This window comes from Zerene cesonia, chromosome 12 (genome assembly GCF_012273895.1).
Source record: "Zerene cesonia ecotype Mississippi chromosome 12, Zerene_cesonia_1.1, whole genome shotgun sequence".
In the NCBI taxonomy this organism is placed as follows: domain Eukaryota; kingdom Metazoa; phylum Arthropoda; class Insecta; order Lepidoptera; family Pieridae; genus Zerene; species Zerene cesonia.
In genome coordinates, this window is record NC_052113.1 from 1,820,174 (window position 1) to 1,835,106 (window position 14,933).

Below are 14,933 nucleotides of genomic sequence, written 5' to 3' on the forward strand. Positions count from 1 at the left end.
TTTTTACATACTTACCAAAAAAGGGTCACTGAGAATAAAATACAGGTATGCTTCAGAACTATTTAATTTGAGACTGCAGTTTCGATTTGTCTTCAAAAACTTTTAACATTTAATTTTATTAAGAGCGTTTATAAAAACAAATAGATAAAAACGAAAGGAGAAATGTTTTATACAGATAAATTCAACTATTATGGGCAAGTACACAAGTTTTATGATTGGTTTTGTATTGAGGTTTTCTCCCTATTTTTTTTTAATAGTTTAAGTATTATCAATTTATCCACAAAATAAATTAAATTTTTATAGACGCTCCTTTTCGTAACAATAATGGGCACAATTTGCTCAGTCAATTTCCAATTCATATTTTAACAAGGTTTAAATTTATTCAAAGATTTACATTTTACACCTAAAAACTTAGGAAAGTATTCCCATTACAATGTTGCCAGCATGATAGAATACCATTCTATCTTTAAAAATGTAAAGAACAAGAATTTTAATAGACAATCCTTTATTCCTCACATGGTATAACATAACCTATGTTGCAGAAATGTCGAAACATGAAAATAAAAAATAAAAACAAATTGTTTGCAGTCCTCATAAAAAATACAATGTCCAATGTCAAAAAGATGTCCTTAATTCTCAAAAATCATTGCATAAGTCCTTAAATACTTTACTGTATCTTTAGAAATATGTCACACAATTGTTAATTAACCATAAATATTGCAATGAAATCTCTAAGCTAAGTAGGCAATAAATTGTTTCAAATAATAAATACTGCAGTCCAATGCAGGGTTCAATTGAATTGATCAAACAGATCAACAAATAACCTATTAAATGAAGATGTTTGTGAATAATATTATACAATACTCAATGCTGATGTAACAATAAAAAGCACCTTGGAAACTTTACAACTTACAACAAAGCAAAGAGTATACATACTACATAGGCATTTGAAAACACTGCATTTTCTGCAATAAATGAAAATAACATTATAAAGCCAATGATAATATCACAAATAAGTTTCAATCATCAATTATGTGACTTGTCCAAATATTGAGTCGCTAATATTAATTCTCTGTACAGATTTCATGACACAATCAAAGGTTTAAAACTTATTCAAAAGTATTCAGTTCAAACCATTTACTAAGACTCTATGGGATCTACACAACATTTTGGAGGATTTCATATTTAAGTTAGAGCTGTACATGTATCCTGACAATGTCAGTGGCATAGTCAACAGAAGATATTTTTTATGAAACAGAGAAAGCTTTTTCTGAGAAAGACTTCACATATGCTTCATGAAGCTTATTTACAAAGTCAGCATCATGTTTGAGTAGATAATTGAAAGCTTGAAGAAGTTGATTCCTAGTCAAAGGCTCTGGAGTAGACTGAATTTCACAACCTGGGGTTGCTGTAAACATTGTTGGTGGCATCAATGCTGGTTTTGGCTGGTTAGGGAATGAATTCATTATTGGAGTTAACCCTAAATCCTCCAATTTACCACCATTATAAGAATTAGCAGCATGACCAATATCTTGTGACTGGCTCAGGTAAGATGCCAGCGGGGATGATGGTTTTGGTGAAGAAATATGCATTAAGTTTAACTCGTTTTCTAAAGGGTTAGGGCCATTCATATCACCTTCAATTTGATGCACATTCTTCAAGTTTGGTATCCTCTGTTGATTTTGCTTATCAATGGGAGTTGATTTCATTTGGAAAGCACTATTCTGACACATCACTGGATCAATGGATATATTACCATTAGTAGAATGTGCATCTTGAGGTGTAACAGATCTTTGCTGCTTTTCAATATGTTCCACAGAATGAGCGGGATTACTCATCAATCTCTGGAGTAACAACGGTGCCTCGCGCGCGTCACTCGGTCGTGGACCAAATATACCAGGTGAAGGCAATGAGGAAACTGCCGGCATTTGAGCTGCAGCGCCACTGCCGGCTTTAGCGAAAAAGTCCATAACGCTTTGTGATGCCATATCCGGGGCTCGCGATGGGGTCAAATCAGTTTTGTTTGACGCCATTCCTTTGTTAGAATTGAAGTCGTCTTGTGCCTTACTTAACATACTGAATATGTCAACGGGAGCGCTAGATTTCGCTGGAGCGCTGTACACTGGTGTTTGAGGAATATCATTCGGACCTTTCATAGAATCTTTTACTAATGAATTTAGTTTCGTCGCAACTCTTACACACTCATCTTTATCGTAAAACCATATACCATAAATTCGACATTTTGCGTTTCTGTATAATAAAAAAGGTTCTTTCAATTGCAATTCAATACCTTTCGATACCGGCTCGATTAAGTTATTAGTATTTAATCTGTTCATTATAACTAAACTGTGATACGGCTCTCCATTTCTACTGTACACAAACAAAGCACCTTCAATGTTGGTTTTTTCCCATTCGTTTTCTTCAAATGTATAGAGTGCGACATGCGTTGCACTGTCAATTATTTCCCTTGCATATGGATCCGCTCTTTTGAGTGCGGCGAAATTCATACGAAGCCCTGTGTCAGCCATTTTAATAAGAACTAATAATTGTAAGTTTAACTACGCAACGAACAAGCATCACCATCACAGAAAAATGACAAGAACAAATTAACTCGCCATATTTGTCATAGTGATGCATATAAATAATTTTACGATTTCTGTTAATAATCGGTTAATTTTAAAAAGATTATTCATCTTGCTAAATATCAAAATAGAATAATATTTTAACTTTTCTTTCTATAAATTAAATAACTATTACGATAATAGTCAATTAAGTGTAATTTTAATTTTATAAACTAAGTACGTCTTACATTTATTTGTGTAATAATGACCTATGTAAGCAGTTAAATATTCGTATGGTAAAAAAATTAAAATATGTAATTGTACAAAAGATTTAATATTAAAGGGTAAGAAATACTCTTTCGATTTTATTTTTCAAACGGCAGATAAAACTTGTATAAATGAATAAATCCACGTATAAAATGCTTAAAAAATTTAAGTAACTCACCCATTTTTACTCAAAAAAAGTGTAAATTTTCATCTATCTTTATCAACTGTCTTTAATTCAACTGTACCGTTCAATATGGAGGTCTTCATGAGAAGAGTATCTGTAAGTGGTAGTCGAGCACGCTTAGGCACGAATTGGGCCAGCTCGCACCGGGGAAGCACAAAAGACCGGCGTGAAATAGCATACTGCTGTGTTTCGTTTGGTGAGTGGGGGAGGCGGAGGCCTATATCCTTTCCCTTACCCTTCCCAGTCTTTTCTTTTATTCCTTTCGTCAATCCTATCTTAATCCCAATTTGAAGTCGGCAATCCATTTGTGGGAGGCATAAGGTCTACAATCGACTTTACGCCTCTCCAAATGTTCATGGGCGAAGGACGAACGGGTACCTTCTAGACAAGCACGCTCCACCTTAGGCCACATCTCAACTTATCAAGTGACGAAAGCACGGTCATGGGCTGACCTATTAACAAATAAAGTAAAAAGAAGACCGTAGGTACAAACGTGCTTATTGCGCATTCTTATGTCCATACAAACATGTTTGTGCAATTAGATTTATCTTATATATAAAATTCTCGTGTCACAATGTTAGTCTCTATACTCCTCCGAAACGGCTTGACCGATTCCTCTGAAATTTGGTAAGCATATTGGGTAGGTCTGAGAATCGGCTAACATCTATTTTTCATACCACTAAACAATAAGAGTAAGGCAGAACAGCGTTTGCCGGGTGCAGCTAGTATAGATATATATATATAGATCGCAAAGTGAGATTTTTTTTCAATTCTTAACAAATTTCTCATGTAGAAAGCATTGGAATGCTATAAAGCTAAAAACTTTATGCTTGTGCATACTAAGCTAGTGCCGAGTAGATCCGCATTAAAAAGTAAGTTTTGCTCGTTTAAAAATCCCATGGGGTTTTTTAATTACATGTGGAAATTTATTTAAGTTACAATAGGGTTTTTATGCATTTTTAGTCATTTTACTAAATTCTGACTATCGTGGCTAATGTTCTTCTAAAGCTTTCGGGTAAATAGTTAATCTAAAAACATATTTTATTTTAAGTATAATTTTATCAGTAGCCTCAGACGTGTTGATAAAATATTATTTAGGGTTTTTGGTGGCATTATAGATTGTTGCAACATTATAGCTATAATTGGAAATAAATTATAAATGTAGGCACATCATTTTATCGATAATCTTTTTTCATACCTCCATGGCATCAACCCATAATATCTTACTAGTGATAGAAATAAAGCCTCATAGCACTGATAAATCCCGTATACTACTCTTTGTCCCGTATCAATGTACATATCTAACGGTAAAAGATTTTTTGATATCGGTCCTATTATTATATCAGCCTGAGATTAGCGCTTTCAAACTAACAAACTCCTAAGCTTTATGTTGTTGTCTTGTTTCATAATGTTTGTTAAGTATTATTATTTAAAAAAAAATAAGTAATAATAACAAGTGATGTTTTTGTTCCCGTAATAATTATTTTTTCATTTTTTTCTAACCTATTGTTCTATTTGTCTAGGCTAATCTCTGCACCAGCTTACGATAAAGAAGATTATAACTTATAGCCTAGGGTAAGGTTACCATATCATATTTCTACATTAGGTTAATTTGGGAATATGAAAGTTTAATTATCACCTTTAATTATCACCCCTCTTATTAATGCATAAACAGTTAAATATGATGTATATATTTTGTTTTTAGTTATTACTTTATAAAAATTTTTTTAATACCATGTATAGCAAATGTATAGTACAAAAATCACTTAAATTTACGTTTCAATATGTATAAGTAAAGACGCCGGTTCTTATTAGAGTTAAATCTGCTGTTATCAATTTTATGTTTATTGTCTTGCGTAAACTATTTATAAATTACAATCAATTCATGTATCGAAACACTAACGTCAAAATATGATGAGGGGAAATGTCATTTTATAGTTAACGTGTGTTGTGATTGGTAGTGCCTAACTTTTTCAAACTTGTTTTTAAGTTTAGTTTTCGAACTTTATTAATCATAGAAAGTCACGCAAGTATTAATTAATGCAGACATATTAAGGCAAAGTGAAATACAAGCAAAATAAAATTATTCAACACAATTAAATATGTCTAAAAATGTTTTGGTCATTGGAAGTGGAGGTCGAGAGCATGCCTTGTGTTGGAAGTTAGCCGATTCTCCGCTAGTCAAACAAATATTCTGTGCTCCAGGCAGCGTCGGCATTTCGTCTATTGTCAAAGTTGAAAGCGTCGATATAAACATAAAAGACTATCCCGTAAGTTCCAATAGGAATTATAATTCTTATAAGTTAATTTTTTGTTCCTGAGGCATTATTTACATCATTTTTTATACAATATTTTAATAAATACCCCACTGGTTAGTATCCTTTTAGAAAATTTTATTAGTACTATCATTCTTGTATTTATTCTGTATATATTTTTTATTTGGATTTAATATTCGCCATAATTATTTATAGGAAATTTAAATAAATACATTGTATAAATATAAGAAGTGTTATTAAATGGAAACAAGTAGTATGAGCTAAAAGTATCAATGAAATGAAATAAAATCAAAAAGAAAAAAACATTAAATCAATGGGCATTTCTAAATAATTATTTGATATATTTACATTTGTGCTTCAGAGTAATAAAAAAACATCAATGAATAAACTATTGAAGTACATTCACACAATAAAAAGAATATGGAAATAAATATATTTTTTTAAATCTATTTCATTTTTGTCACTACTTCATCCAGTGCCGTTAGCAAAAAAGAAAAAGAAATTGTTTACTTTTATTTATCACATAAATATACCAATAAGAAGTGAAATATACTTGTATGAAACTGTCATCTAATTATTGATAAACTTCGCCCTCATGCTTTTATGTTGATAACAATGCTAAACTGTTACTAGGTAATTAAAATATATATTTGATATAGAACAAAGAAATAAATGATGTAGGAGTATCTTTATTATTTATAACTTTTATACAATACAAGTAAATATTAAATGTTCATTCATTTCTTCCTTGTGATATGCAATAGCAATATTAAATAATTTTTTAACAATATTATGAATTAATTAGTGAGGATTAGAACAAATTTAATCTAATACATTTCTTTTCTAAGTAAATAAAAAAAAATTAATATCACACTTTTACATAGCCAGTTGTTACCAAAGATACATGTTTAGTTTTCCATTTAACATATTACACACACTTTTCATACAACTATTATTTATCATGATTCTAATTCTTTTATAAATTTTCTTTTCTTTTGTTTCTATTCCACAATTCAAAAATGAACTTTCTAAAATATTTATTTCAAGTTCTGTACGCAAAGGGTAAAAGAAGACCCGACGGACAGACAGGGAAGTCCTTAGTAATAACTAAGGACTTCCCTGTCTGTCCGTCTGTCACCAGACATGACTAGACATGAATTGTGACAGTAAGACAGTTTTTTTTATTTTATAGACAGATATCTAGACAGACAGTAAATAGATTCAGATATGATGCATTTCAAGACTAAGCAATGGTCATATTCATTACTTTTTTATTTAATTCTTCAATAAAATTCTACACAGAAGAACTCAAAACTATAAATTAGTTTAATTAAAAAAGAGGGTTCAATTGATTGGAGGGCTTTATCACAATACTAGTGGTCTAAGTGGTCATATATTGTATGAATGATATATTTTTTACAAGTGCTTTATACCTAATTTGTATGGAATCCTTAGTATCGCGAGTCCGAAAGGCATCTGACCGATTCTTTAGACTCGCTGACTAGGCGAACTTCGCAACACCAAATAGTTGTGTTTCGCCATTTTTTTTTCTTTTTTAACCTTCTCTGGTCAATTATGAACGCATCAAAACCAAAATTATCAAAATCGCTACAGTCATTCTCGAGTTTAAGCGAGTCTTACGCAACTGATTTTTATATATAACTAGCTGCACCCGCCAAACGCTGTTCTGCCTTACTCTTATCGTTTAGTGGTATGAAAAATAGATGTTAGCCGATTCTCAGACCTACCCAATATGCTTACCAAATTTCAGACGAATTGGTCAAGCCGTTTCGGAGGAGTATAGAGACTAACATTGTGACACGAGAATTTTATATATATATATAATATAATATTAAATAATCATATTAGATAATACATTTATGAATTATTGATAGGTTTGAATGTTTCTTTTTTCTTTTCACTTGTTAGGTATTAGCAGAATGGTGCAAACAAAAAAACATCGATTTAGTGATTGTTGGCCCAGAAGATCCTTTAGCAGATGGGATAGTAGATGCACTATCATCATATGGCATCAAATGCTTCGGCCCAACAAAATCTGGCGCTGAAATTGAGGCAAACAAAGACTGGGCAAAGAAGTTTATGGCAAAATACCAGATCCCAACAGCAAGATATCAGTCGTTCACAGATGCTGAAGCAGCTAAGAATTTTATCAATAAGTGAGTACAAATCTAAGTTTATTAGATAGTTTTTGAATAAATTAGGTAATGATCAATAAAATTCTGATAATGGTCCATCTTGCTTATAGTAATGAATTTATACTTATAGAAAACTATAGTACAATGTGAAAAGTTGAGTAAAATGGAAAATATAATAATTTGATCACTCATATGATATGTATTTCTAACTTAATTAGCTACAGAAAATAAAATAACTATAAAAATAACTACATAGTATAAAGCAAAGTCGCTTCCCGCGTACACGCGTACGAGTACATACACGTACTTCCCGAGTACCTATGTATGTAGTATGCTTAGATCTCTAAAAACTACACAACGGATTTTGATGGGGTTTTTATAAATAGAGTTAATAAAGAGGAAGGTTTATATGTATAGTAACATCTATTATACTACTAGGAATTTAACGCTTAATAAAATATTTGGCATAAATTCTTTTTAGCGCACCATTCCCAGCCCTGGTGGTAAAAGCATCAGGCTTGGCCGCTGGCAAGGGAGTCGTGGTCGCATCAAGCAAGGAAGAGGCATGTGCTGCTGTTGATGAGATTATGACAGACGCTAAATATGGTAGCGCAGGACAAACTGTTGTGATCGAAGAGGTGCTGGAGGGAGATGAAGTTTCTGTAAGTTTTTTTTTATTACTGTACCTAGTAAGTAGGTACGGCATCAATTGATAGACAGATTTGTGAATATGTCAAAAAAAAAGAATGATGATGAAGATGTAATTTTTTTTTTTACATTTTTCTTGATTTTTTACTGGTGATAAATTGAAGGCGTAGAAAGGAAAGGAAGTCGAGAAATTTGAATTCAAAATTAGAAAAAATATTGTATTTAGTATTTAAACTATGATACGAAATAATTCTTGTTACCAATTAGCTATGTATTGTTCCTAATACATTACATTAATACACAACTATACAATAACTACAACAGCATTACGACACTCACGTATGACCAGTTTGGCAGTAAAACACACGATAAAAACTTATGTAGTTAGTATATCGAATGTGAGTTTTCGCGCGCATCCGTTTAAACTGCAATTATAATTGAACAATTGAAATTTATTCGTGTGCGTTTATTTTAACTTTGAGTAAAACAATATAAAAATGATCTTAGTGTATTATTCGTATAACAACAATGTTTTTTTATAATGATAACTTTTTTAATAAAAGAACATCTAATTATTCTATTAAAATAAGACTACAGCTTAGACGTATGACTAAAACGAAAAAAAAAAGTTTTTTATAAATATTTTACATTAAGCCTGAAATCGAATTTTCACAGTACGATTAAGTTAAATATCTATAAATTACGGTATGCTAAACTTGCACCGTGATCAATTAGTTTATGTAACGATTTATTTTTCAATAATTTTTTTTTCTTTCTATCATCTATATGCTATATATACTGTATAATATTAAAAAGAAGTAAAGTTTATGAATCTGTGACTGGGGATCATCTCAGGAATTAATGTAGCGATATTTAAAAATCTTTCACCTTTGTTTTGAACCTAACCTAACCTTTAAAAACCTTCTTTCTCTAAATTAATTACATCGGTTCATTCGCAAAAGCTATCCTGATGATCGATTTCCTAGGTTCCTTCGCAATAACTGTATTTCTTAAAAACAGATGATGTTACGGCGTCTTCGATTACAAATAACATACGAAAATAATATCGATAAGACGGGTCAAGTCGACGATCATATGTGCGTTTACTGGGGGCTCGATTAGATAACAGTTAATTGTAAAAAAAACCGTTGTTTTGTTGTTTACGTGTGTTACTAAGAGATAGTAAATTTTCGTGACGAAATTTGGCTAGTGATTGGGGGATGGCATAGGTGTGATCGCTTAACAACCGATGGTTAACGAATGTAGATGGAAGTTTATCCATCAAACGTAAATATGAATGAAATTGAGGAGTTCTAACGTAAATTGATGAAAATAAACGCACTTGAAGTTATGATATAATAAGACTATCTAATTTAGAAAGAAATTATGTTCAACCAAGCGTGCTAACGCTTTAGATTGTGTTTTATTTGGAAATATATTTTAGGTCTATCACGACAGTTACGCATGCTGAACTGAAGTGTAATTATTTATTATTGATGGATTATATTTACAAGTTCACCACCGACTTAACGTAATTGACGAAATATTTACTTGCGAAATGTGACCTTTTGTGACAAATCGTTCAAACTTTGCTTAAATATTAAGATACTAGCTGCGCCGCCGCGGTTTCACCGATTCGCGGATGAAAAGTTGCCTATATGTTATTCCTGTTGTCCAGTTGTCTATGTACCAAATTTCATTGCAAACGGTTCAGTAGTTTTCCGTGAAAGAGTAACAAACACACACCCATCCTTACAAACTTTCGCATTTATAATATTAGTGGGAAGTAGGATAGTAGGATTAGATTTCATGTTCTTAAATTTAGTTTTAGGTGTATTCAAATTCCTGTGGACGTAGTGGGGTTTTAGTCGATAGGAATCCGTCACAACCCACGGCTCCTTTCCCGGGGACCAGGGGTTATCTATGTCACATTTTACTACGCAAAAAAGGTGTATTAAAATAAACTGTTCTTTTTGTGCCACTTCGTTCATGTCCTATCTACTTTTTGACTTTTGACACTTTAGAAGTTAGTTTGTTTTTTCCCTAATAATTTTTGATGTATTCTTCGATAGGTGCTAGCCTTCACAGATGGGGAGACAGTATCCCTCATGCCCCCGTCGCAAGATCACAAGCGCATTGGGGACGGGGACACAGGCCCCAACACTGGGGGCATGGGCGCGTACTGCCCCTGTCCGCTAATCACCCCGGAACAGTTGGCTGATGTTAAGGAACAGGTGCTCCAGAGAGCCGTGGACGGGTTGAAGGCTGAAGGCATCCATTATGTAGGTAAGTAAGACGAAGGCAGGCAGGCAGGTAAACTGCTTAAATCCACAAATGGCTCGGGGTTAAATTGCTATCATTAAAATACTATACTTATACTACTACTATATATATTATACTTACATTTTCCCGTTTATATATTATCCAGTAATACTTAAACATACTTTTTAAATACACTTCCTGTGCGAAACAACTCATAAAATATATATTGATGTAGGATTAAATTTTTCTCATAAACATAAGTTTTCTAATCTATTTAAAACATTATACAAAATTCTAGAGATTTCCATTCACGGTCCAACGCGTTTGTTTACGAATTACGATCCTACGTATTAACTGATATATGTAGTAATTAATTGAACCGGCTTAAACCCAAAGTAATCTTGATGTTGAATTGAACCATACACAATTTTTCGCTATTATAAATAAGGACACACTATAAGAAACATGTGATTGCCTGGTAGAGAATGCACAGTGACAAGGTTGCCTTTATAAATTGTATCATATAATGTTTTTATTTGTCTTCATGTGCACTAAAGCGTTTCTTAAATATACCTAAATAATATGTAAGAAGAAAATCTATGTATTGAGAATGTTTAAGATTAATATAAGAATAGCTTTATATAGCTTTAAAGCCGATTTTAATTATGCATCGGCTAGTAACTACTACTTTAACCTTAAACTCGATAATATGTGAATGACGTAATTGCAAAAGTATTATCATCTGGGCTTCATTTCAATATTATCACCAGACAATGAAACCCGAATCGGGTTATCGAAAGTCGTTAAAATTTTACAAATTTTTTATTCTTATGTCGCCGTGGACAATTATTCTTTAATTTATAATTCAATTTATAAATTGGGGTCTTTTAAGTCCCTGTGCCACTTGTAAGAGATGAAGCGGTATATATTTCCTTAATCGATTTTTAAAACAAGTCGGAGTGTAATATAGAGATATTATATATAATGGAGAGCCATTGAGTATCCAAGTCTGAACCCCTGGATACAACCCAATTATAATGTTATAATAGTTTTAATGTAGTCATGTACTTCAATATTTTTATTTATTTATTTAATAATTTATTGCACACACAGGCGATAGAGAAATCTAGAAAGAACACAATAAAAGAAAAACATATACAAATGGCGGTCTTATCGTTAGGTAGCGATCTCTTCCAGACTACCATATGCAATGCGTAGGAATAATATAAAAAACGTAGATCTTATGCAACGTTATTTCCTATCATACTGACTTAGTTTGCCAATAATGGCCAAGCAGGTAGAATCGAGGCTTATATAAGATCGGCACTGAGCTCTATAATCAAGTTTAGCTATTTTTATATAGAAACAACTGTCCAGCCGCGGTTTCGCCCGCGTAGTGACATAAAATTGCCATGGGACTCATTCCCATTTCCCATTTTTTTATGTCATAGTCGGTAAAAGACCTGTTGGAGGAGCTAGTCTGAAATAAGACCTTAGAAATACGAATGATTTCTGTTATAAATTGGTAAACTGTAGTCTGGCTTAGTATAAATGCTACTTTCTACCACGCGAGTCACAGGCTAGCCATTAAAGAAACTAATTTTTCTTTCAACTGTGTGCCGTGGAATAGTTATTAATCGGATAGTTAGTTTTTATATTAAAAAAAGTTTGTTCACAATACATAAAAACAACGATGCCTTATAATGGTCGTTGAAGAGATTTGGTTGGATTACAATTCATAAATTAATTATAGAAATAAAATGCAGAATTCCATTTTGCTTTCTATACTCAATTTATTTAGTGCGATGTTTTTCGAATAATCAAGTAACATATTACTTTGTGTAACATAGCACCATATAACCTAAGAAAATGGGCGTGTTTTCGCAAAAGTTAATAGTTTCATTCCCGGGGTTATCTAATGTTTACTAAAGATGATATCACCAGCATATTATACGTGCATCATATTAAGGTCGACTTGTATTGGAAGATTATCTAAACTCATAGTGCACGTTTATTGTTTTCCTAAACTTTCGTCATCCGATTTTTGTCTTTAATTATTCTGTATATAATTGTTTATCGCCTACCAATATGGACATATAAAAAAAATCTATTATGTAACCAAATTGTTGATAAAAAATCCACATTGACTTAAATTTTGTCAACATCGCTATAAGGAAGCGAAAACAAATCAAAACAGATATCACGTGTGACCATGTGAATTTAATACGCAATTAAAAGCCCTTTGTCATGTGCAATCTAGGAGGTAATAAAATCTAATTGTGGCACGGGGTAGTAATTATACCTTATCAAAGGTTGCTGCCCTTACACATCAATCCTGAAGCAGACGGTGTATGTACCACAAAGTAAATATCGATTTGTTTATAAAACTACCACTGATCCTCGTTTTACACGTGTTACGATTGATGTCTTTTGAAAGAAGTATTTTTGAAATATTCTCATATAACGTTTCTGAGAAAAATAAGATTGAGGCGACCAATCGCCCCGTAATACTGAATGCAATCCCGCTTTGAAATAATTAGTAAAACAGTCCATTTGGGCATCAAGTGCAAGTGATAAATGTTGTTAACGCTTTTTTAAAAACGCGCTTCTTTGTTCGCTTTTCTCAAAGGTCTGTAGGCATCTGACAACCTGACGACCTCTTTTTAGTGGGAAAATCTTGTATAGAAAAGAATTCCTATATAAGTCTCCAAATTTTCAAAAAGTTGGCCGTCTTAAATAAGATCCTATTTGGAAATTAAATATTTTTTGAACAGTTCCATTTTCCTTTTTACGAGAGATCCCCATTCCCTATATTAAAACCTTAAATTACTCCAAAGAATATACTTATTGAATATATGACACAAAATATGGATTTAGACAATATATTATATTAACATACGATTAGTTGATCATTACGTTTGTATAGGGCTAAAAAAGTAATATTATAAAAATCACATAATATATTCATATTCTTGAGATTTATTTTTCTACCACCCTTCTCGATAACTACTCCAAAACACTTACGTCAAATACTATAACTACACCGTGGTCCGTGTCAATAACCTCTGGCCCCTGATTGTTTATATGTGATATTGCAAATAGGTTTAGTTGATAACTAGTGAAGGTTAAAGGTCAGATCTGGAACTTGAGAAATGCTTAGTTTGTTTCGAAGTAACAACGTCATACTAAAACTAACTCGGTAGAAGATATAGTACAAACATTAACTATAGTACAAGACATTCTATTGATGCAGGCAAGATCAAAGATGCTGTTATTGTATAAAGAAAATGCGTCACAGCAACTAATTTTATTTTAATGCAATAAATGAATTATTCGAAATTGATCATTTTTAAAAATTCTTTAAGGACTTTTTCTTTACCATCTATAAAACATTTTTTTTTTATGTGATGTCGCGTTTTATAATGTAACAGTACAAAACATATCTACATTTGCCCACTTTTACTTATGGCCGTACAAATAATTAGATTCGTCCGATTAAATTTATTTTATTTAGTAAATAAATATTCAGGTAATTATGAACTTATTCAACATTGAGATGGATTAATAGTTTTTTAGATATGGCTCAGTATGTGCCATTAAAATTTAAAACTATTCTAGCTATTAAATAACTTATTTTATTACATCTCATATTGATAACCAATGTCTTAATTATGAATAAAGTAGCGATAAACAACGATAACAATGGACAAACAACCAATCTTATTACATTTCAATAAATCGCATAATATGGTCTATTACCTAAGCCATAAAGTTTAAATTTGAAGGCTTTTTATTAGATGAGGGTAATGTTTGAAAAAGTTGCGTCTGGCTTGTTTTGAGATAGACTGACTTCATTTATTTATGTAAGCAAACATTTGAGTGCGTAATACAGTTGTCAATGGTACGCAATGTCAAGGTTCACCTACGGATATCACGTGTTATGTGTTCTTTAAAACACATGTTATATTTAAGAAATCACAATATACCAAAGTGATATGATGAAGACGAAAAATTAAATAAAGATAATATAATCAATCGGAGTTCAGGAGACGCAACAAACCGATTTTATGGTTGAAAATATAGCATACACTATACTAAATTGACTCACTTGCTCTTAGAAAATGATTTAATGCAGGCGTTACAAATCAGGATAATAAGATATACTCTTGAAATTATTGTAATACCCGCCATAAAAAGTGGACAAAGTTTGAATCAAATCTGTCCATTTAAAATGTGTCAAAATCAGGTATAAATCCATTCTTCCGTATAATAGTGGTAATATAATTTTCCTGTTTCGAGCAAAATGGCACTCCAAAAATATTTTCGACTTTTCATCCATTGCCTAACATGTTACAAGATAGCTAAGCTAGAAAAATTGTTCTTCTAGGTGTGCTGTACGCAGGTATGATGGTCACAAAGTCGGGACCAATGACGCTAGAATTTAACTGTCGATTCGGTGATCCGGAGACCCAAGTTCTCATGTTGCTCCTGGACTCTGACCTCTATACTATTATGAGGGTAAGGCAAATGAGTTTTTCATTGAAGCTTTAGGAAGTACATTGTAAAACACAAAATATCA

General features: G+C 32.0%; 2 protein-coding genes across 3 annotated transcripts in view; one reads left to right on the forward strand and one right to left on the reverse strand.

The window, feature by feature from the left end:
- Positions 1–50: 50 nt before the first annotated feature.
- On the reverse strand, positions 51–2,611 carry LOC119830988 (mRNA-decapping enzyme 1A). The gene has a single exon (XM_038354185.1). The coding sequence runs from the start codon at positions 2,526–2,528 to the stop codon at positions 1,248–1,250; it is 1,281 nt and encodes a 426-aa protein (XP_038210113.1). The 5' UTR covers positions 2,529–2,611; the 3' UTR covers positions 51–1,247.
- Positions 2,612–4,944: 2,333 nt separating this feature from the next.
- LOC119830621 (trifunctional purine biosynthetic protein adenosine-3) overlaps positions 4,945–14,933 on the forward strand; it is a 23,430-nt gene continuing 13,441 nt past the window's right edge. Inside the window, exons 1-5 of one of the 2 annotated variants that reach the window (XM_038353669.1) lie at positions 4,945–5,282; positions 7,218–7,465; positions 7,926–8,106; positions 10,165–10,378; positions 14,742–14,872. In XM_038353669.1, coding sequence (XP_038209597.1) covers positions 5,115–5,282; positions 7,218–7,465; positions 7,926–8,106; positions 10,165–10,378; positions 14,742–14,872 — 942 coding nt within the window. In that variant the 5' untranslated portion in view covers positions 4,945–5,114. The remainder of the gene's footprint in view (positions 5,283–7,217; positions 7,466–7,925; positions 8,107–10,164; positions 10,379–14,741; positions 14,873–14,933) is intronic. The other variant, XM_038353670.1, reaches the window with a different exon arrangement.